Source organism: Mchenga conophoros, linkage group LG9 (genome assembly GCF_057382185.1).
Source record: "Mchenga conophoros isolate Kocher_MC1m ecotype Shallow Benthic linkage group LG9, M_conophoros_male_GT1.1, whole genome shotgun sequence".
NCBI classification, from domain to species: Eukaryota; Metazoa; Chordata; class Actinopteri; order Cichliformes; family Cichlidae; genus Mchenga; species Mchenga conophoros.
Window position 1 is genome coordinate 13,771,046 of NC_140534.1, and position 23,998 is coordinate 13,795,043.

Consider the following 23,998-nt stretch of genomic DNA (forward strand, 5'->3'; position numbering starts at 1 on the left):
TTACCCTGCAATAATTTCTTATATCCAGGTTCTTCCTCTTTGCTGTCATCCTCCTCGCAGCGCAGGTTTGCAGCTGCTGAAACTAAACGCAGCTCCCTGAAAGGCACAGCCAATCACATTGGCCATATTTGTCACATGACGTAGGACTCCAGTAGAGAATTATTTATTTATTTAGAACTAATTTAACTCTTTCTGCACCACTCGCTGAATGAGAAGCTGACAGATCGTTTTTTTTTCTTACTATCGGGTTTGAATATTGGTGGGGACGCGTCCCTTCCGTCCATGCCAAATCGACGCCCTTGATCCAAAGACCAAAAGTCAAGATGCTCGTCAAACTTAAAAAAAAAAAAAAAGGTACGTTCTAAATGAAGCTTCAGACGTCACTAATCACGTGACTCTGGCCAAACGAATCAAGCCTCGACACGGTGCTTCTGACGCAGCGTGTTGAGTTTTCTGACACACGCACCGGAGCGTCAGCTTCAAGCGGACCATCACTATCTCTCACATCTAAAGGTAAGTGCCAAGGTAACTTTGAACTGAGATCAGTCAAACTCGAGTTTTTCGAAGTTTTCTGTTGCTCTCTGTGAGAGGAGACCGTTAAAGGCGGGGCTCTCCAGAGTGTAGCAAAACAGGAAACAGCAGCTGGGTGTGTGTAAGTGTGCAAACGAATAGTTTAGAAATGTAAGTGAGCCACAAGTAGTGATGGGCAGATGAAGCCTCATGAAGCACTGAAGCTTTTCATCCAATTGGTTCACCCCAACGCGAAGTTTCTTGAAGCTTCATTTGCTCTAGCAGGACACCTACTGGATGTAAAAATATTAGTTGGCATGAATTTGAAGAGTGTGGCATTTTGCACACAGCCTGTAAATGTCAACAACAAAAGGAGTGTGTAAAACATCTATATTGTAGTGATGGCAGTATACTGTGTATATTTATGCTGGCAGTATGGAAAATTATTATTTGGAAATGCCTAAAATGGAAATGATCATATGCTGTGAGGTGAGGTGTGGACAGTGGTTGTGCTTTTGTAACATTGAGGCAAGGACAGTGATTAGTGTTTAGGGGACACATCATTGGTTTTTATTTAAAAACAACAGTTTCTCCACTGTGGCAGGTCGTAGGCGATTTCTTTTTCTGGACAATATTTCCCCTGCCTTTGAAAACACTCGCTCACAGGGCACAGATGAGGCAGGGGTACACAGGTATGTCAGTGCTAACTTATATAAGTGAGGGTAGACATATTTCTGTCTCTCCTAGTATTTAAGGGGGTCCTCCAGCCTTCCAATATTTGGCTCCATCATGTACCGTTGGACCTCAATATTTGCGTCTGCTGTCACATTTTGTGTCTGTGTCTGCCTGACACTCTCATCCAGGCGACGCCGCAGGTTGTTACCTAAACAAGAAGGAGAGTCTTATGAGATACTACCAATTCAATTTTCAATTCAATGTTATGTCTATAGTGCCAAATAACAACAACAGTCGCCTCAAGGCGCATTATATTGTACAGTAGATCATACAATAATAGATACAGTGGAAAACCCAACATTCAGTTTATATAAATGCAACTAAAATGCAATAACAATGGTACTGTGGGAAACAGCCTCAACAGATTGTGACGTTGATGGCTGTGGTGGTGGTGTGGAGGAAGAGGTGGTGGAGGCCCTCATTACAGAAGCACATTCTGCTTTCAGTCTTTTTTCTGCTTTGCTAGCTCTTGCAGGGCTGAGAAACCCGAGTTTTCTGAACCTTGGGTCCAGCAGTGTCGCAAGGAACATAATGCTCATGGTCTGTATTTTATCTAGCTTCTCTCTCAATAGCATCCTAAGCTTCTGAGCCAGGGAAGATCCAATGGATGGTGGTTTTTCCATTTGTTCATTGAGGCAATGATCCAGCGTAGTGAGCAAAGGTATGACCTTTGACCCAGACACCCTTTTTTCCTGAGAGAGCTCAGTGGTTGCATCGTTAAATGGTGCTAGGACAACCAGACACTCTGAAATTATACCAAATTCCTCAGATGACATAGGTGGGATGTCTGTTGTGAGACTTGCCAAAGCAGCACCCACTGGCTCCCTTTGCTCGAAAAGTCTTTGCAGCATATTGTAAGTGCTGTTCCAGCGGGTTTCCACCTCCTGTAGTAGTTTGTGTTGAGGCTGCCTTAGTTGTTCCTGCACGACTGAAAGCCTCTCCTTACAAAATACAATTTAAAAAAGCATACATTAGATTGTCAAGGGAGCAGAACTATACTGTCGTGGTTCGAATTTTGAGGAAGAGACATACGACTGAAAAGTCCATAGTGGGTCAATAAATTATTTTATTAAAGCACACAGTAGTACAGTGTGGGAAGAGCCGGACTTCGACTTCCCTGCTCGTTGCAGAAAGCTTTATAGTCATTATGACGTCAGAAGAATTCCCATATCTCCTTCTATGTTCAAAACACCCCACTTCCCAGAATTGAACCCAGATGTTTCCACTCATGCTTCCTGGGAACCTAACCAATTGTGTATACAGTGTGTGTATTTTGTGTAATTGTGGGATCAGGCTAAAAAGAGTTCAAATGTCCTTATGTGAACTGCTGCAGCTGAGCCTTCTGGAGGTCCAGCTATTCTGGTGGTTTCTAACTGATCTATTTAAATGTTAATTCAAATGATACATGATAATATTTAATGATAAAGTGATACAAACTAATGAAGTAATGATGAAATAATGACAGTGCATGTAAATGATATCACAGTGAGATTTAAAATAAGATGTTTTTCTCGACAATACACATAAGTAGCATTAAAGAAACTGTAATTAAGCCACTTAAGAACATACCTTTGCAGAGGTACTGCTCCTGAAATATCCCATGATCTTCCTGGACTTGGCTTGGATGTCAGAGAGCTCAGGGGTCTGGTCAAGGGCCTTCTTCACCAGTAAGTTCAGGGTGTGAGCTATGCATATGGCATGTTTAAGTCTTAGCTCCCTTGCACAAGCCCCCATATTGGCAGCCCCATCTGTTACTAGGCATGTGACTTTGTCAGTAATTGCCCATTCTGCCATGAGTGAGCCTTTCACCTGTGCAATGTTTTCTGCAGTGTGTGCATTAGGAAAATATTACACTCCTAAAACAACGGTGTTTAATGTGCTGGACTCATCAGCAAAATGGCAGGTGACTGCAAGATAGGCCTCTGTGTTGATGGAGGTCCACATATCTGATGTCAGACTCACAGCTGCTGCCTTCTCAACGCTGGCCTTAGCTTTCTCCTTCATCTCCTGGTACCTGGCCTCCACCATGACTTTCAGGGCCTAAAGGAAAGTAAAAACATTTTGTTCTAAAGTACGACGTGGCTGTGAAGCAGTGTGTAGTGTAGCTACACACTGAGGCTTTGAGCCTCAGTCCCGCCTGTTCACATTTAACTCTGTAGAAACGAAATCTTCACTGCTTTTATGACCTTTTTAGTGGGGAGAACATAGCTAGGATTTAATGACTTAACAAATCTTTTGAATCCTTTGTCCTCCACAATGCTAAATGGCTGGGAGTCCTCAATCACCATGCTGACCAGGTCTTCATCTATTTGAGATTGTTCTGCTGAGGAAAGACAATAAAAACAAAGCACAAATATAAATATCACACACGTCACTTATTGCATTGTATGATATTGTTATATCATTTAGTAACATTACTGCATGCTATATTATCATGGCATTTGATGGCTCATCTGGTCTTGCTCCACAATCGGTGTCCCCCTTATTCTCATGCAAAGCTCTGTAGTGCCTAAGCATGGATGAGGTGTTGTTGTTATATCCCAGCTCCCTGGCACATAGCAAACACTTCACCTTGTACAAAAGTAAAGCTGCTTAACATAAATTGTATTGCACCATCAGTATTATGAAAATACATCTTCTGTAGAAATTTACATACCTTGTTGGGAGATATAAGCTCAAAATGTTCCCACACAGGGGAGGACATCCTCCTCTTCTTAGCTGGCTCCATTCTCTCCTGACTTTCTCTCCTCACTCTCCTAAACCTCCAAACTGTCTCCAAACTCTCACTAACCGCAACTCTCCATCAAACACCCACATTTTTGAATGAAGTCTGAGGGGTTTATATCGCTGTCATATCTCGCGGCAAAGTTCGAACCACTTCATGAACCAGTCACGTGGTACAGCCGGGCAGCGAGGCTTCGGACGTCATCATTTTTAGCTCCTCCCATAAACGAAGCAAGCCTCGATGCACGCTTCGCGGAAACGCCCCCTCCATTACTCGACACACGCTTCAAAGCCTCGATACAGAACGTCACATCACTAGCCACAAGTATAGAAAGGTCAAGCTCCGTGAGTTGTTTTTCTCACCACTGATCACGCGCTCAACACTACACATACTTGCATCACACACAGGGCTGGACTGGGACAAAAAATCGACCCGGGCATTTTGACTAGAGACCGGCCCACCAAAAATGTGACGTCATTCAGGGGTAAAACCGCAAAGGATTCTGGGAACTTGTGGCAAGAGGTACTAGCGCATGCAGGCTTTCAATTGAACTCAGTTACACAGTGATAAAAAGAAACACAAAAATGGCAAGACGCTGTTGTATTATTAACTGCAATAGCCGGTGTTGTGCCAAAAACTGATTGCTCGTATTTGAATTGCTATAAGTAACTTGTTGAGCTATAATATGTGAAACATGTCAAATGCATCCCTCATGGATGACATAAAATCTTCTCTCCATCTCCATCTCTCTCTGCTGCTCTTCTGTCTCCTCTGTCACAGACTTCTCCACTTTCGATGATAAATCAGCCTGGTGCAACATGTAAGGATTGGCACAATTTGTTAAGATTTTGAGGAGTTTGAGAAACTAACCTTAAGCATAAAATAAAATTTACTATCAGTAACTTCATAGCACCCGCCCAGCAGTATATAAACTCCGTCATGCTAGCTAGTACGCAGTACCAGTTATTCTAAGCAACTGTAAAAAGTCAGCACAACGAAAACAAACTACAACTAAACTTGGTTTATATCTGACACAGATAGACAGCAGGTCATAACTTCTTACCTGAAGTTCAGTTCCTCTGCCACTATGACCGGCGGCCGCCTCGGGTCTCTCCTCCTCTTGCCTCCCCTTTCCCTTATCCGGTGTTGGGGAGTAACGGAATACATGTACCGCCGTTACGTATTTAAAATACAAAATATGAGTAACTGTATTCCGTTACAGTTACCGTTTAAAAAGGTGGTATTCAGAATACAGTTACTTTGTTGAAATAAATGGATTACACTGCGGTACTTTCCGGTTTCATTTTGTCGCGTGTAACCCATATCAACTACTCCCTGTCACATGACCCACGTCAGCTGATTTGAGGTCCCTCTTCTGATTGGCTCCTCCCACGTCGCGGCAACTCTGAAAACCGGCTGTGGAGGGATACTTCCGGGTTCGACTCCTGCTGTGGCTGTGAGCTTATGGCATTTAGAACGGTGTTGGAAAACAAAGCGTTTTCTCCCCTCAATTCATCTTTAAACTTTAAACTCAGCGGTAAGTGTCCTTAATATCTTTCAACCTTTGGTTGTCAGTAACCAGCCGATCGTTTTCGCGATTAAAAAATGACTTTGTGCGGCAGCGCTCCCACCGCAAGCAGAACTCCGGTTCAAAAACCGCTGTTTTTGAACACTTTCTTTACTTAAGCATTTTTATGGGCTTACTTTGAAACAAAGTGCGATTGAATGATTATTGTTATGTGTTGCCTTGAATTCGGCTATGCTGTCTGTTAGACAGTTGTTTTCCTTTATTGTTGTTTTTGTATTGTTTGTAGCGAACGCTACTGGACTGTATAGATTAAGCTACGTAGCTAAGATGATTAATGATTTAACTGTTGTACATGGATTGATGATGATTTATGGTTTGCATTGTTACCTAGACATGCAGAAGAATATACTTGTTTACCGGTAAACTGAATCGAACTTGATGTGCTAATGGACATTTTTCTGACCTACAGGTCAGGTTTTTTTTCCCTCTTTGAATTGATCTTCTTCATATTGAAGTGGCGAGCCGGTAGGACCATTCTTTCTTTTCCCCCACTTAGCCGTCTTTGGATTACGGACATATTTCCCCCTTGTATGAAGCTGGATCCTAAGGAGGAATACCTTAAAAGTGAACTTTAAAAAGAAAAGGACCAAAAAAAGGACTCTTAGCAAAAGGACTCTTGCACAGAAAAATCACAGCACTGATTTATTATTTAATTGTGGACATTTACATTGTGTGTTGTGTTAATTATTTTGTTCCATTTCCCCTTTCCCCTATTTATTCAATATATTTTTGGTACAAGACATTGCAGTTTTTGGTCTCATCATTCACACCATCTGGGCTCCATAAAGAACTATTTCTTCTGCGCGTCAGTCAGTAAATTCATCCATTGACATAAACTAGTCCTTAAATAACTTAGCGTTACACGCGGGTCAGGACTGTTTGGGTTTTGTTTGACAGCTACGTTCTGTTGTTCCAGGGGGCAGGGTTACGGTTGCCATGGTTACAGGGCAACTCTCTCTCTCTCTCTTTCTGCGACTGTGTGTTTCCTGGGTGAGAGAGCGCCTTTTCGTTGTTGTTGTGCTAAGCTAACAGGCAGAATGCTACAAGCATAGCTCTAAAGAATGTAGCATCATGGGCAGTGTAGTCCGTGTTGCAGGGAGAATGGACTGCCATACACGTTATGGGTCTGTGAGCTCGAGGAGGGAGAAAAGGGGGAGTGGAAAGGTAGGAGTTGTCGTCGAGGAAAAACGGGAGCTGGAAGCATGTAAATATAATAATAACCACTTCAGCCAAGAAGAGTGCCTGACGAGCCCAGTTGTAAGTAAGCTATTAAGACTCAACTGTACACCGTGTTCGTGTTTTCCTCCGAAAACAATAAGTTCTGTTGGAGCAGCCTTTCAACGCCTCTCTCTGTCTCTCGCAAGAAAAGTTGAGCCACACAACAAAGTAAAGCTATTTTTCGGCTACGAGCCGACAGGGACCCCGCCGTATTAGTCAGAGGTCCCTTTACTACAGTTCGGAGTCGCGGACCTTCAGTAATAAATCACACAACAATAGTACATTCACGTTGTTGTAAAAAGCATGATAATATATTAAGTAATCCAAAGTATTCAGAATACGTTACTGTCTATGAGTAACGTAACTGAATACGTTACAGAATACATTTTGGGGCATGTATTCTGTATTCTGTAATGGAATACATTTTAAAAGTAACCTTCCCAACACTGCCCTTATCCACCTGCTGGCCTCCACCACTTGCTGATGTTGCTAAATCTGTGAAAGCTATGCCATAGCTACCGCCAAACATTTCAGTTATTTTTACACATTTGGCAGCGTCTGCCTGAAGGCCTTGTTTCTTTTTGGCCCTAATTTTTTCTGCACCTCCTTTCCTTTTTTTGTTCTCCATTTCTTTAGTTCACCTATAAGATTGCTAAACAAGGGGGAGGGTGCATCCGACCTCCTCGGCTGTAATTGGTCCAGCCCAGAGTCGATCATGACCAATTGGCCAATCCAACACCTTTCATTATTTATACCCTTCCAAAAAAAAAAATCGATCGGCCCATAAAAACAAAAAATCGCCAGCAGCCCACCGGGCAAATTCCCGGTATAACCGATGGCCAGTCCAGCTATGATCACACGCGCGCTCTCAAGCATCAGTATTGTACAATTCTGGGCATCACGTGATTTGAGGGTGTTCCCATATAACACGTGTGTATGTGTATATTGGTGTGTCGGCCCACTGGGCATTTGAGTCTAATAACAGGCCTCAGTCTCTCCTGCTATACTGCTAAATTTTGTATCGGTGCTCAAACCTTTTGTGTTTGTTTCCAATAAGTTGCCCACCTCGGGAAGCAAAAATGTGTTCTTTTACTTGTCAGATGAACATATGAGACACTTTGACTCTTCAGTGCAGTGTGGAGCCTAACAAAGATCTGTTTTGTGTCCCAGGTGATCAGCAGGAGGAGAAGAGTCTGACGGAGAGCAGAGGAACATTTTCAGCTACTTGGACTCAGCTCAGCCACTACAGAGGAAACAATGAGCTCAACACAGAAGGTGACAGACAGAGCAGGGCGATATGACCAAAAATATTTATCACGATATACATTTGAAAATTTGCGATAATGATATAACTGACGCTATAATTGACACTAGACAAAATACTTTACAACTCCACAACTTTATTAAAAATCCCATCAATGTATTTTCACTTAAACAAACAGCTGTTTTTTTTTTTCTGTGTATTGAAGTTATATAAAAATTTAACAGTGCAAATGCAAATTCCTTGCTGACAGTTTAACCAAAAGGCATTTCCAGTGGAAATTGGCCGACATTTGCTCCGAGGAATTTGCATTTACACTGTTAATATTTTTGGTCATATTGCCCTGCTCTACGTTCATGTGTTACTGTTTAGGATTAAATTGGTTTGATGTTTGGTGCCTTTTTCTTAATGTAAAAAAATCCTCAGGTTACAATCAGACATTTTTCTTCACTGAACCTGTTGGGTCTAAACTTAGACCCCGCTGTCTCCAGGACTTATTCCCGTGAAAGGAAAAACAAGGCAACAGCGATCGATTTACTTGCAAGTGAGGCCTCGTTGGTATCTCAGAAAGGCACTTCAAATGTCATTAGCCCCCCCCCCCCCCCCCGGACCTCGAGAAGCTGGGGAGGGGGACAAATAAATTCCTTTCACCACAGAGTTAAAACAATGTAGAGATGGTAGCATAAAAATGACAACATTTAACAATTCACTTTAACAGAGCCAAGCTGGTCATTTTACCAGCTCAGCTCTAATTCATATGACCAATAATATATGGTATAAACATCTAGATGATGGGAAAGTGGTATTCTTGGATAAATTTAGATCTTTTGATTGATAAACTAAAATGTTATTGATTTTCATCAGCTGCTCTGTGCTTGATGAAAGGTTGCCTCACTTCTCTATTCAGTTATCACAAACGATCTGCAATATGTCTTGGCTTAATCTTGGGTATGCCAATGATTCCACCATGTTTTATTCAGCCAGTGACAACTCTGAACTGATCAGCGTGTCACAACAAAATTTGCTGAATGTGTTTGACTGGATAAGTAAAAACAACATGATTTTAAATGTATCTAAATCCAAATCTATGTTAATTAGAAGCAGATTAGTCAACAGCCCACAACTAAGTCTGTCCATAGCCAGTGTTAGAACACGTCACCCAGATTAAACTACTCGGCATTACCATAAATCACCACCTTTCATGGTCTCAGCACATCGATTGTTTTTAAGAAAATAGGACAAGGCATAGCTATGGCTATGAAATGCTCTTTCTGTATCACTTCTTCAATTATGAAAGATGTCATTAATGCACTAGTAATTTCTCATCTGGAGTTGCACCTTAGAACACACATGCATCAACACTACAATGAACGGGTGGAGGGAGGTTTGGAGTCTTCTCTCACCCCCATTCTCTGCGGCCTGCTGGAGCGGGGGGGCTAGGAGGAGTTGGCCGTCCGACTGCGGTCTGGAGTGTGGGGCCTCCCTGCTGCTGCGGAGTCGGGGCGGTCTGCCTCTCCCCACCGCAGGGAAAAGGGTAACACCACCTGGGTCTGGGTGCAGTTCCCCCCCTCCAGGGGCAAGGGTACCTAGACCCGGTTCGTAGAGTACGCTTGGGGAGTGTGATTGTGTGTACAGCGTCTCTTTATGTCTGTCTCCCCGTTGGTTGAGTGTGGAGTAAGTGCATATGAGAGCATGAGGGTGGGAATGGATGTTTGTATCTGTGTGTGCCTGTATGTCTGTGTCTATATGTCAGGTTGGGTATCAGACGCCACCTCTCTGGGGACATCTCAGGCCCTCCAAGGTTTGGAGGCCTATCTCCACCCACCACCACTTCCCCTGCCAGTGGCGGACTCCCTCAGGTGTCGGTGCGTTGGTGGTTCTTTGTGTCTGGGGGTGGGCGTCCGGGTACACACCGGCTCACTCCTTGGCGGCCGCTTATCGGGGCCTGGAGCCTGGGGCTCGCTCGGGCCACTTCGGAGGTGGGGTGTCCCCGGCCTCTCGGCCTGGGGCTCGGTCACTCAGGCACAGCTGGCTGCCGGCGGAGCTCACAGGCACGTCACTGCAACTCCCCCTGGCTTCTGCTCCGCGGCTGCTGAGTGAGCCCTCATCTGGGACTCTCCTCAGCTCTTACTGGGACAGTGGCGCGGCTGCCCCTCTGTGGGTCTTCCTTGGTCTCTTGTGTTCTGGGGGCCTCTGGATGTCTGGAGTTTTGATCTCCTCCATACCTGCTTGATACCATAGAGGACAGGGCTGTGGCTCCCCACACTCCCTAGCAGATCGTTACATGGAGAAACCTTTGGAATGCGAGCATGCTGATCCACACAGGTGTACACAGGTGTACACATGGGTATTCACAGACGCGGACTACAGTTTTCTTGGCTGCTGCCTCAAAGCACACTGTGCGCTGTCTATCTTGCGTGTTGCACAATATCGTTTATTATTTAGTAACTATTGATATCTACTGCTAGCTAGTTTATTGTGATGGTGCTTTTTTTAAAATTTATTATGTTGCTCTTTGTTGTTTGCTTTCTCTTCTGTTTTTTTTCTCCATACAGGTGACCCAGGTGTTTTGTTTTTTTTGTTTGTTTTTTTTTTCTTTCTTCCCCCCCTTCTCACCGTCTCTTCTCCCGTTTGGTTTTCTTTCTCCCTGTCCTATCCCCCCAGTCATGTCTGTCCCGTTTGTAAGATAAGATAAGATAAGATAAGATAAGATAAGATAAGATAACCTTTATTAGTCCCACACGTGGGAAATTTGTTTTGTCACAGCAGGAAGTGGACAGTGCAAAAGTTATGAGGCAAAAATTAGAATACAATAAGAATAAATACAGTACACAACTGTACAGAATAGAATAAAATAAAATACTATATACAGTAGAATAAAATAAAATAAATATACAATAAGATAAAAATAGAATACAAATACAAATACTATATACAACTGAGTAAAAATACAACGATGACAGAAAGGATTATTGCACTTAGTATTATTGCACATGTATGGATGTGTGTGCTTGATCAGTTAAAGTCTTTATTATGGAGTCTGACAGCAGTGGGGAGGAAAGACCTGCGAAATCTCTCCGTCCCACACCGTGGGTGCCGCAGTCTCCCACTGAAGGAGCTGCTCAGTGCTGTCACAGTCTGCTGCATGGGGTGGGAGATGTTGTCCATCAGGGATGAAAGCTTAGCCGCCGTTCTCCTGTCACTCACCACCTCCACTGGGTCCAGAGGGCATCCTAGAACAGAGCTGGCCAACTGAAAATAAAATAAATGTATAATTATAATAAAGGTCAATCAAATGGACCAATATGGCAAGGCCATGATGATCCACTTGGTAAAATAAATCCGCTTGGCATCTTTCTTGGCCTTAAGACAACAATTCTGATTCGTAACCCAGCTTTGCTTATCAGAGAAGTATGTGTCACTCGATAGAGCGGCTGTTGTCTGCAAGACCTGTCGGCGAACTGGTGGAGCATTTGGAGCCTCACTACATGCTTCCAAACCGCAGCATTTTTAATCTTAATCTCTTCCATACTGAGGCGAAAAGGAAGCGATTTGTCCCGTACTTCAGCAAGAATGGGGGGAAAAAGACTCTGGAGTTAGTCTGTGTCCTTAAGCTGCAGCTGCCTCTTCTTCTCTCATGTTTTCTAAGTAGCTGACAGCTGGTAACTGTGCAGGGGCAGCTCTAGCAAAGCTTTGCCAGGGGGCAGGTATGGCATTAACAAGTAAAGGGAGGCACAAAAAATACTTTTCTTTGTTATTTCATTTAAAGGACTAACTTTTAATAAATAATTATCTGAATCTTACAACCAAAGTGTTCATCTGATTAAATGTATAGAAATCCATTACTGTATATGTTAACTATTAAGTCTAATTTACACCCTGGTAAGCTATAGTCCTTTTTCCTTTGGGAAGGTACCATCTGTGCAGTCTGCAATTCTGTTGAAGAAAGATGTTGAATCTATTTACTGTAATTGTCGGGCTACTAGCCGCTACTTTTTGCACAAGCTTTGAACCCTGCGGCTTTTAGTCAGGTGCGGCTTTTCTAAGGATTGTCCATGATTTTTGTGATATCGTAAGATGATTTGTTTTGTTTCTTCTGCTGTTCTACGGCACTACGTTGCCTGGCGGAAGGATCGGGGTTCAAGAGTGGTATGTTGGTCACATGTCCATCCGCCAGGCAACGTAGTGCCGTAAGAAGTAGCGCGAAAAACAAACTTCAAAGTAGCGCTACGCCTTCAGCGGGAGGCGTGGATGATGAGCGGCGATAAACTTGCGAAAAGCAAGTTATGCCCAACTCCACCAGTGGATTCTGACAGCGTGGAAAAGTGTGAAAACATCCATGATCACCAACGGATTTCGAAGGGCTGGACTGCTGCATGATGGAGAGGAGGACACCGCCACAGCCCTTCAGAGGGTGTTCGACACTGACAACGAGGATTTGTTTGGTTTTGAAAGTGACAACGAATGAGAGAAGCGGAGAGGTGATGACGAAGCCATCATGAACCTGTTCGTTTCCGACACTGGAGGAGAGGACTTTGGTGGTTTTAGTGCACAAGAAGAAGAGAAAGATGGTGAATGACTGACTTTTCTTCTTGTTAAAGCTAGAGCTGGGCGATATAAGATTTTTTCATATCATGATATGTTTTTAATTCACATGGTAGGATTTGTAAAGAATTTATTCGTAAATGAGGGTGGAAAATAAGTATTTGGTCAATAACAAAAATACAACTCAATACTTTGTAACATAACCTTTGTTGGCAATAACAGAGGTCAAACGTTTACTATAGGTCTTTACCAGGTTTGCACACACAGTAGCTGGTATTTTGGCCCATTCCTCCATGCAGATCTTCTCGAGAGCAGTGATGTTTTGGGGCTGTCGCTGAGCAACACGGACTTTCAACTCCCGCCACAGATTTTCTATGGGGTTGAGGTCTGGAGACTGGCTAGGCCACTCCAGGACTTTCAAATGCTTCTTACGGAGCCACTCCTTTGTTGCCCGGGTGGTGTGTTTTGGATCATTGTCATGTTGGAAGACCCAGCCTCGTTTCATCTTCAAAGTTCTCACTGATGGAAGGAGGTTTTGGCTCAAAATCTCACGATACATGGCCCCATTCATTCTGTCCTTAACACGGATCAGTCGTCCTGTCCCCTTGGCAGAAAAACAGCCCCATAGCATGATGTTTCCACCCCCATGCTTCACAGTAGGTATGGTGTTCTTGGGATGCAACTCAGTATTCTTCGTCCTCCAAACACGACGAGTTGAGTTTATACCAAAAAGTTCTACTTTGGTTTCATCTGACCACATGACATTCTCCCAATCCTCTGCTGTATCATCCATGTGCTCTCTGGCGAACTTCAGACGGGCCTGGACATGCACTGGCTTCAGCAGCGGAACACGTCTGGCACTGCGGGATTTGATTCCCTGCCGTTGTAGTGTGTTACTGATGGTGACCTTTGTTACTTTGGTCCCAGCTCTCTGCAGGTCATTCACCAGGTCCCCCCGTGTGGTTCTGGGATCTTTGCTCACCGTTCTCATGATCATTTTGACCCCACGGGATGAGATCTTGCGTGGAGCCCCAGATCGAGGGAGATTATCAGTGGTCTTGTATGTCTTCCATTTTCTGATGATTGCTCCCACAGTTGATTTTTTCACACCAAGCTGCTTGCCTATTGTAGATTCACTCTTCCCAGTCTGGTGCAGGTCTACAATACTTTTCCTGGTGTCCTTCGAAAGCTCTTTGGTCTTGGCCATGGCGGAGTTTGGAGTCTGACTGTTTGAGGCTGTGGACAGGTGTCTTTTATACAGATGATGAGTTCAAACAGGTGCCATTCATACAGGTAACGAGTGGGGGACAGAAAAGCTTCTTACAGAAGACGTTACAGGTCTGTGAGAGCCAGAGATTTTCCTTGTTTGAGGTGACCAAATACTTATTTTCCACCCTAATTTACGAATAAATTCTTTACAAATCCTACCATGTGAATTCATGGATTTTTTTTTTTTCACATTCTGTCTCTCACAGTTGAAGTGTCCCTCTGGTGCAAATTACTGACCTCTGTCATCATTTTAAGTGGGGGAACTTGCACAATCGGTGGCTGACTAAATACTTTTTTGCCCCACTGTATGTGCGAAACAGGATTTTCCCCTGATTCTAGCTTGTGCGGCTAATATTCAGGTGCGCATTGTAGTCCGGGAAATGTGGTAATTATTGTGGAAACATGATTGATTATTTCTGTGCATTTGATGTACACGTGCATTAAATTAAAGTTGATTATGTCGATTAAGCTTCATGAGGGCGGGGGTGGTTCTGGGAGATTTTTGCTGGGAGTTGGCAACTCTATTAGTTAGGTTGTTTAATATTTCTGATAAGTACTCTTTATAATACTAGAATAGGAAGGATGGTGCAAGTTTAAGTTTATTAGATTGATGTGTGTTGCTGAACTATAAAATATTTGAATAGAATAGAATTCAACTTTATTGTCATTGCACATGTCACAGGTACAGGGCAACGAAATGCAGTTTGCTTCCATCCAGAAGTGCTTTAGCCTTGATATAGATATATTACAATATATATATTAGCAATAATATAGATATGTAAGTATATTACAGAAATGGGTCTATTATGGCATGTTATAATGTACACGGTATGAAGTATGTTATGAATATGCTATAACTATAAGTATGTACAGGCTGTAGTGAGTACAAGCTATGAACAGGATATAAATAGGAAAAACTATACAAAAATATGAGATGTACAGCTATACAGAAATGGGAAATATGCAAGTTATAAACAGTTGTTGAATTAAAAATTATCGTATTTTACAGAATGATTATTTATACAGTGGTGCAGTTAAGATAAGAGAGATATGTGGATAATTTCTACAGAGGCTGTATAAAGTGCTAGTGGTTTTGAGTGGTGGTTCAGTCTGTGTTATTATTGTGTGTTTGAGGGTACAGTTGTCCATTGTATGTGTGTGTGTAGGTGGTTGTGGGTGTGTGTATGTTCAGTCCGTGAGTTTAACGTGGGTCAGATGTCAGGAGGCAGAGTTCAGGAGTCTGACAGCTGTGGGGAAGAAGCTGTTCCGGTACCTGGTGGTCTTAGTCCGGAGGCTCCTGTAGCGCCTCCCAGAGGGCAGGAGGGTGAAGAGTCAATGTGATGGGTGACTGGGGTCTTTGATGATTTTCCCAGCCCTTTTCAGACACCGCTTCCTGTAGATGTCTTTTATGGCAGGAAGTGGTGCTCCGGCGATGGGCTGGGCAGTTTTCACAACCCTCTGCAATGCAACCTCTGCCTCTGCTCCGAGGCAGACCAGTTCCCGTACCAGACTGTTATACAGTTGGTCAGGATGATCTCGATGGTGCAGCGATAAAAGTTCACCAGGATGTCTGAGGACATTTGGTTCTTCCTCGGAGTCCTCAAGAAGAAGAGGTGCTGGTGAGCCTTCTTGACCAGCTTGGAGCAGTTGGTCGTCCAGATGAGATCCTCGGAGATGTGGACTCCAAGGAACTTGAAGCTGCTCACACGCTCCACAGCCGTCCCCTTAATGTAGATGGGTGGATGTGGGTCAGCATTGCTCCTGTAGTCCACGATGAGCTCCTTGGTCTTCTCGGTGTTAAGCAGCAGGTTGTTTGTGTCGCACCACTCAGCCAGACCATCCACCTCCTCCCTGTAGACGGCCTCATCGTTGTCACTGATGAGGCCAATCACCGTGGTGTCATCTGCAAACTTAATGATGGTGTTAGAACCATCGGCAGGTCTGCAGTCGTGGGTGAAGAGGGAGTAGAGGAAAGGGCTCATTTGGTATAACGGAATAGCTTTAGTGTCTTGTTTTTAAAACTTGAGTATGAACTTATACAAAATGCAGCAAGATATTTATTTAAAAAACAGTTTTATTGATTACAAAAAACACTATCGGATTCGTATCGGCAGATATCCATATGATATCGGTATTGGACATTAAAAAGTGGCATGGTGCCATCTCTAATACGAATATCAATGAAATGCATTATCAGCTTTCTTGGCTTCCTGTACAGGCTAAAGTATTCTATGGCTTACTTGCAGTTATAAAGAACTCAATTCTGTTAAACACACCACATTTATTTCTGCTCAGCTGCAGTATCCAGATGAAATACATAATGATATTACATGATTTTCAACAAACTGCAATTTAGTAAATCCTCGAGTTAAAAGTAACTTTTTGTAAAACTGTTATATTTAGAGCAACTTTCAGGTGGAATAAATTACCTTATAAAATTAGAGAATTAGTAACTATTCAAAACTTCAATGAACATTTAAAAGCTGATTTACAGAACTTTTAGTTGTTGTAATATTGTAAGAGATGATTTGTTTTTGAGATTTCTGTAATGTGCCTCCGTGTTATTGATATTGTTGTTGTTATTGTTGTTGTAGTTATTATTGATTGCTTATATTTTAATTGTGAAACCTCACTGTGGATGTAAGAGCCAAATTATGTGGATATCTTGAATCCACTTTATTGTATAATATTTTATGTGATTGTATTTGATGGAAGACGAGCAACATGGAAGCTAATGGGGTTCCTTTTGAATAAACAAATAAACAAACACAGGATTTATTATCACTGAATAATTATGTATAAATCTATAAAAATTATAGAAATATGTGTTAGAAACAGTGTGTGTGTGTGTGTGTGTGTGTGTGTGTGTGTGTGTGTGTGTGTGTGTGTGTGTACAATCAGGAGGGATGGGCTTGATTTTAGTGTTTTAACAGTCATGAATTATTTTTAACAGCAGGTTGGATGTAATGTGTTAGAACTACCAGCAGGTGGGGATAAGAGACCTTTAAGGTGTTTGGTGCCACACTCCACCTTCAGGTTTAAAACTAGTGTTAATGGAGGGAGTTTGAAGGTTGAGTTTGTTCCACGACTGCATTTCACTCACTGCCTCTGTTTGTATCTCTGTCACTGCAGGACCAACATGGAGCGAGAAGTCAGCGCTCTCAGGAGGCCGACAAACCTCACAGAAGAAAGAGAGAGAAAAAACACACCTGTGACGAGTGTGGGATGGAGTTTATTTCCAAGTGTCATCTAAAACAGCATCAGGTCATCCACACTGGAGAGAAACCATTCAGCTGTGACTTGTGTGGAAAGTCTTTTTCCTGGAAGCGTTCCCTAAAAACACACCAACTCATCCACAGTGGAGTTAAAGCATACAGCTGTGATCAGTGTGGCAGAGCTTTTACTCAATATGGTCACTTACAGAATCATCTAGTTAGCCACTCTGGAATTAAGGCATACAGCTGTGACATCTGTGGAAAAACTTTCAGCCGGAGAGGGTACCGAAATGCACACCTACGCATTCACACCAGACATGATGTGTACTGCTGTGAACAGTGTGGCAAAGAGTTTACAACAGACGCAGACTTACAAAAACACATGTTTACCCACAATGAGGAGAGACCTTATAAATGTGACCTGTGTGAGAAGACTTTTAAATCTCCACGTTACCTGAGACGACACCAACAGATCCACACCAGAAAGAGACTCTACAAGTGCAGTTACTGTGAGGTATGTATTTATATTGTTATCTTGTCATTTTAGCCTGACTGTTTGGAACAACTCTGCTCATTAAACTGTGTTAGCATGTTAGCAATTCTACTGCATGGAAAAGCAGCTCTGAGTGATTATTCAGATTTTCATGTCAGTTACGATTTTAGTATTACTGTAGTATTATGGTGGTAGTATTGTAGTTATTGCAGCCCAGTAAACTGAGTGTGTTAACTGAAACAATAAAATGTAATTGGACGTCTGCAGAGATGCTCTTTATTTCAGGCGACGTTCAGGATAAAAATGTTGAAGGACTGACTTACACTGTCTTTGTGTCTTTGTTTAGAAGCAGAGTGACACAGATGGATCCAGTTCTCAACCCTGTCATCACTGTGGTGGTGGGAAAGACTTTCGTTGTGACCTCTGTGGAAAAACATTCAGTCAGCAAAAGAACCTAAAAACACATCAACGTAGACACACTGGAGACAAACTGAAATACTGCAAAGAATGTGGGAGTAGCTTCCCCACATCAACTGAGTTAAAACAACATGACCTGATTCACAGTGGGGTTAAAAAGCACCTCTGTGATCAGTGTGGGTCATCCTTCACCACTGCAGGTCAGCTTAAAAAACACAAACGAGTCCACACAGGAGAGAAACCATACAAGTGCAGACACTGTGACAAAAGCTTCTCACATTCAGGTAGTCATAACTATCATGAACGTACACACATGGAAGGAAACTACAGCTGTGACCAGTGTGACAAGAGCTTCAGGAATCTCAGTTCATACTTCAAACACAAACATTCCCACGTTACTAATAAACTGTTTCACTGTTACCAATGTGCCCAAACATTCACCTCATTGTCTGCTCTGTGCAAACATCAGCGTGATCACTCAGGGCTGAAATCACTCCCATCACTGGATCACAGTGAATCTGAAGACACAGAAAGATCCTCTGGTTTCAGTGTCAGACTCAAAAAGCTTGAGATCAGGCTCCACAGAGTTCAGATAGAATCATTTAAACTTGTGTTGAACTGAACTGGTTGCTGGGCTGAACTTCTACATAATACAGATTTACATGGGATCTTATTTTCTGTCGTTTTACTGAGTCAGTTTTGTCCTTTTTTCTCTGTCCTGGTTTTGCTCGTCTGTAAATAATTGAAACTCAGTCAAATAGTTCATTGTTCTCCAGCAAAACGTTTTGGAAACTCATGTTTAACTTTTAAAACTCTGACATGTTTTAGCACACAAGGCTTCATCGGGGAGTTCACTCATGATTGGACCATGAGAATAAAGGTTTTTAGTTCTTTCAAAGCGTCTTGGAGGTGTTTGATGTTTCTGTTTTTTCTGAAACCACCTGAAAGAAAAACTATTTTTCTAGCTTTATGTAGTGTAGAAGTTTTTAATGTTTCTTTCATCTGTGATGTTCTTGAATGTGTTGACATGAAGATGGTACAAATAAACTGTCCTTTTAGCTTCAGCTCCTAATTTATTCATTATTTATGGATGTAGCACAGCAGCAGTTTCTTGATTAACACATGGAGGGCTCGGGATCTGATGGTAAATAATGTTTTGTGTCCTTGTACACATCATACAGCTCAGCTGTTCCACAGATGTCAGGTTTACACAGTGGGATGGTTTGTAAGAACGCAGCTCTCCTGTGGATAAATCCTTACTCTTAGCCTCAGGACCTCACACAGTCCCAGCAGATTCGGTCAGAAGATTTATACCTTTTTCATTTCTATATGATTCTTCTTGCATCTAAACAAAGATGATTATGATGATGATGAGTCATTTATGAAAAAAGAAGCAAAAAACAATATTGTTTTATGAGGATTTTCATGGCTGATTTTTTGCATCAACATTTTTGTACATGAAAATGTTGAAAGGATGCAAAGGAGGAGGAGGGCACAAGAGCTCAGCGCGTGATACTGACTGGAAGCAACACAGCTGCTGTTGACAAAGCAGCAGAGTCAGATATGAATGTGTATTGAATTCACCGTGTAAATATACCAGATTTATCCACATACGCTAGTTTTCACCCCTTTTTTTTTACTTTCAGTAAGTTTACTTTTAGTTTATTTTTACTTTCTGAAGACGCGGGAGAATCTGATTCATCATAATTGAGCATTTCATTAATGTTACACCCCAATGCTTTCATTTGAACCCCAAGTGTCATTGTCTTTGAAAATGCACGGAGTATAATGCATCTATTTTGCAAAAATAAATAATACAATAAATGTTAAAAGACTTTCAAAACGGTACCCTGTTTTCCCTTCATCGTATCGTACAAATAGAGATAATATAATTATCTGAGGAACAATTGTCAATAAGCAGAGAAGTTATTAAAATATTAATGCAAGACATGGAAGCAGGTGTTGTTGTTCCTAAATTAGGAACAATATTTTAAAATTACTTCACAATTCTTCTTGCACTTCAGATTGTTACAAACTATCAGAATATAAAGAAAGTCAGAAAATGGACAACCTCAGCTTATAAAACTGCTATTTTTTTTAACCACAAACCACTGGATCAATTTCAAGTGTTTTGCACTTGATTTTTATTTTATCATAAAACACTGCAGAGATGCAAAGAAATAATCATTATAACAGTGTGCAACTGCTCCACGTTATACTGTGTCCAAGCTATAGACGTCTCTGAAGCAACACTTTAACAAACTCCTGCATAGCTGCACAGTCCACATTGCACAGTGACAGCACAAAGACCCACACAGCTGGATTTGGATATTTAACATTCTTTCAGTAAAAATTAAATCCTGCATGAGTTCATGAATATCTGGCATTAATCAGATGAAAGCCTCTGCTATAGCACCCTGTCATCCATTCATCCAAGAGATGTAACCAAGATACTGCCTCTATTAGTTAATTATTAGATAATCATTTTTGAAAAATAATCTTTAACATCTGAGTAATTTCAGATTTTTAATGTCAGATTTTACACGGTCAGGTGTAGCCAAGGTTAACTCAGAAACTTAAACTTTAACTCAAAACGTATTTTAAATAAATTTCAAACAAGCCATCATGATAAAGGGAATGTGTGCAGTTTTGGTGCTCCGTAAGTTCCGTAAGTTCGTAAGTTCTGTGCTGACTCTTTGTATCTACTATTGCCTCCACAGTCTGAGTCCGCACAGGTAATGAGCCATTATGACCAATTATGGAGTCCCCTGCCAGCTCACACTTTTTTGAGGTTATGTCAAAAGCAAGGGCGTAGATTTGGCATGGACGGAAGGGACGCGTCCCCACCAATATCCAGCAATTATTGAATTGTCCCCACCAATAATTTGATCTCTTCGAGTAAAGAAAAACAAACCCGATAGTAAGTAAAAAACGATCTGTCAGCTTCTCATTCAGCGAGTGGTGCAGAAAGAGTTAAATTAGTTCTCTACTGGAGTCCTACGTCATGTGACAAATATGGCCAATGTGATTGGCTGTGCCTTTCAGGGAGCTCTGTTTAGTTTCAGCAGCTGCAAACCTGCGCTGCGAGGAGGATGGCAGCAAAGAGGAAGAACCTGGATATAAGAAAGTATTTTTCAAAGAAACCTGTGAGTCACATAAAGTCAAGTTCACTCATTTAATGTGTCCGTCACAATAACGTTACAGGCTATGCTAGGACATACATGCCAACACTCCCGATTTTTCCGGGGAATCCCGAATTTCAGTGCCCTTCCCGATAATCTCCCGGGGCGACCATTCTCCCCAATTTCTCCCGATTTTACACCCGGACAACAAAACTGAAAACCATATCCTAGACTGGCCCAGCCAATTCCAGTTTCCAACAATGGATACTATTACTGCAGCTACTTAGTTTTAATATTACTCTTATTACTCTTTCTGGGTCGCAAAATAAACTGTTAACACATTTTCAGGCGAGAATGTAGCTGTGTAAAAGTCAAATTGTCATGGTCCTGGGCCGTGTTGGCCCAGTATTCTTAGTTCTCTTGTATTTTTGTATTTAGTTCCCTGTTTAGGTTCTGTTTCCTGAGTTGCCCTGTTATGTTGTTCCCTGTGTGTTTTCCCTTCGTGGCTTTTACCCCCTGTGTGCCCCTCTGTGTATCTGTGAGCCCTCGTCTCTCCTTATGTTTTATTCCATGTTTCCCCTGCCCGTTATGTCTGTGTTTTCCCCGTGCTCTCTCTCCTCCTGTCTGAACCTCTGTACTTCCTGTTTGACTCTGCCCGTCTCCCGTCAGTGTTATGTTCACCCCGCCCTGTCTCGTTATGGTTATCTGTGTCAGCTGTGTTCCCCGTGTGTTCCCACTTTCCTCGTTAACCCTCTGTGTATTTCTGTCTGCGTCTCCCTCTGTTCGGCGTCGCGTTCTCCCTCATTGCTGTGTGGATTCCCTGTGGCTCCCTACGACTATTAGTTTATTGATTCCCAGTTTAGTTGAGTTCTGTATTTCCTATGTTCTGCCTGTCAGCAATAAAGCTGCTTTTGAGTTTATCCCCGTGTTTGTGAATCTTGCGATTGGGTCCTCCTCCCACCTGCCACACAGCCGATCATGACACAAATAACTTAAACATGTTATTGTTTGGCCTGTTTCTGTGTTTTATTTGTTGGTGAGTAAATGGTTTTGGCTGAGATTAAAGTTATTAGATTAAATTAGATTAAATAAAACTTTATTAATCCCTCAGGAGAATTCCTCCAGGGTTCTCACACAGCTGAATAAACTGCTGTGTGAAAACAGCAGTTTATTCGACCATCTACACCAGCGTCCGGTTATATTTTAGACAGCAAGGAGCAGACGGCAGGTGACGTAATTCTGAAGGCTAGACCGTCCAATTTCACAGTCGCTCATTTCCGGTCTACCCGGCTTTCGGAGGACCCGGCCCACTTAGACCACAAAGGCCGGGTTCTCAGGTGGACACAGCCTCTGAATTTGGACACCCCCGGCCTGTTTCCGGTCGGACAATAATAACGGTGACATTTAACTTATTTTATCCGATAAATAAACACTGTAAAATCAAGTTTTTTGTATGTATATGTACATGTATATCCCCCCCAGCCCCTTTGAATGTCTCCCTAATTTTGAGGTCTCAAGGTTGGCAAGTAGGAGCTAGGTTTGGTCCACATCAGTCTAAAATTGTATGTAACCATGAATAATGTGATGCCATGTCCACAAGGAGAGACTGGAGAGTATAGATGTAAAACAAATATGCCACCAGTTAATTTCAGCTAACGAGAGGAGCAGGTAGGGATGCACCGATAGCACTTTTTTGGAAACGAGTACGAGTACGAGTACTTGCATTTCAATACTCACCGATACCGATACCGAGTACTTAATAAGAACATGATTTAAATTTGCAGGTAACAGCTTTAGTCCTATAATTTAACAAAAAACAAACAAACAAGTCAAGTCAAGTCAACTTTATTTGTCAATTCTGCCACATGTACAGGACATACACAGAATAGAAATTGCATTACTCTCAAACCCTAGTGATTAGAAAAATGCAAATAAAATAATTAAAAAGTAAAAATTTAAATAAATACAATACAATTTTACGTATAACAAAAAAAAAAGCTATGCAATATACAATATACAATATACAATATTCAAGTAAGGAGGCATAGTGGTGCAAAATAGGCAAATAGTGCAAATGGAGATTTCGTAGCGTACGGTAAGAGATAGTGTAACAGCAAAGTCTTTATGAGGTAATGGCAGTCCAATGCTCCACAAAGTGACTGGAGCAGGCCAGTGAGTGCGTCAGAGAGTGAGTGTGTGTGTGTGTGTGTGTGTGTGTGTGTGTGTGTGTGACAGAGTTCAGTGAGACTGTGGTGGAGAAGAGGGGAGAGGGGGGCAGAATCGGGAGGGAGTTTAGCTTCCTGACAGCCTGATGGATGAAGCTGTCCTTCAGTCTGCTGGTCCTGGCCTGGAGACTCCGCAGTCTCCTCCCTGACGGCAGCAGCTTGAAGAAGCTTTGCATTGGGTGCGTGGGATCAGCCGCTATGCAAAGGGCTTTTTTAGTGAGACGGGTGCTGTAAATGTCCTGGAGGGAGGGGAGAGAGACACCAATGATCCTCTCTGCAGCTCTCACTATGCGTTGGAGGGTTCTATGGCAGGACGCATTGCAGGCTCCAAACCACACAGTGATGCAGCTCGACAGGATGCTCTCGATGGTGCCTCTGTAGAAAGTGTGCATGATGGGGGCTGGAGCTCCTGCTCTTCTTAGTTTGCGGAGAAAGAAGAGACGCTGCTGTGATTTCTTGGCCAGTGCTGTGGTGTTGTACGTCCAGGAGAGATCCTCTGTGATGTGCACACCCAAGAACTTGGTGCTGCTCACTCTCTCCACAGACGCTCCGTCAATGGTCAGAGGAGCATGTTGGGTGTACATTCTCCTGAAGTCCACAACAATCTCCTTCGTCTTCTCCACATTCAGAGAGAGATTGTTGTCAGCACACCACGTGGCCAGGCGTCTCACCTCA

At 42.5% G+C, this 23,998-nt stretch overlaps 1 protein-coding gene and 1 pseudogene across 4 annotated transcripts; one reads left to right on the forward strand and one right to left on the reverse strand.

Annotated features, from left to right (window-relative positions):
• The first annotated feature begins 379 nt into the window (after positions 1–379).
• LOC146566983 (uncharacterized) lies at positions 380–19,040 on the forward strand. Of its 4 annotated transcripts, none has more exons than XM_085286599.1 (4): positions 380–513; positions 7,947–8,051; positions 16,984–17,580; positions 17,906–19,040. In XM_085286599.1, exons 2-4 carry the CDS (start codon positions 8,034–8,036, stop codon positions 18,596–18,598), a joined length of 1,308 nt encoding a protein of 435 aa, XP_085142725.1. In that variant the 5' UTR covers positions 380–513; positions 7,947–8,033; the 3' UTR covers positions 18,599–19,040. The 4 variants fall into 4 exon arrangements, with proteins under 4 accessions (XP_085142725.1, XP_085142724.1, XP_085142723.1 ...); XM_085286598.1 differs by having other exon boundaries at positions 397–513; positions 7,947–9,571; positions 17,909–19,040; XM_085286597.1 differs by having other exon boundaries at positions 440–513; positions 7,947–9,571.
• Positions 1,254–3,973, reverse strand: LOC146566984 (E3 SUMO-protein ligase ZBED1-like; annotated as a pseudogene).
• Positions 19,041–23,998: the final 4,958 nt, after the last annotated feature.

Bases quoted from the DNA above. Each gene is read 5' to 3' on its own strand.
- LOC146566983 (XM_085286597.1), top strand. From the start codon at position 9,404: ATGAACGGGTGGAGGGAGGTTTGGAGTCTTCTCTCACCCCCATTCTCT. The intron at 9,572-16,983 runs GTAACACCACCT...CTGTCACTGCAG, and splicing joins TCCCCACCGCAGGGAAAAGG to GACCAACATGGAGCGAGAAG. The intron at 17,581-17,905 runs GTATGTATTTAT...GTCTTTGTTTAG, and splicing joins ACAAGTGCAGTTACTGTGAG to AAGCAGAGTGACACAGATGG.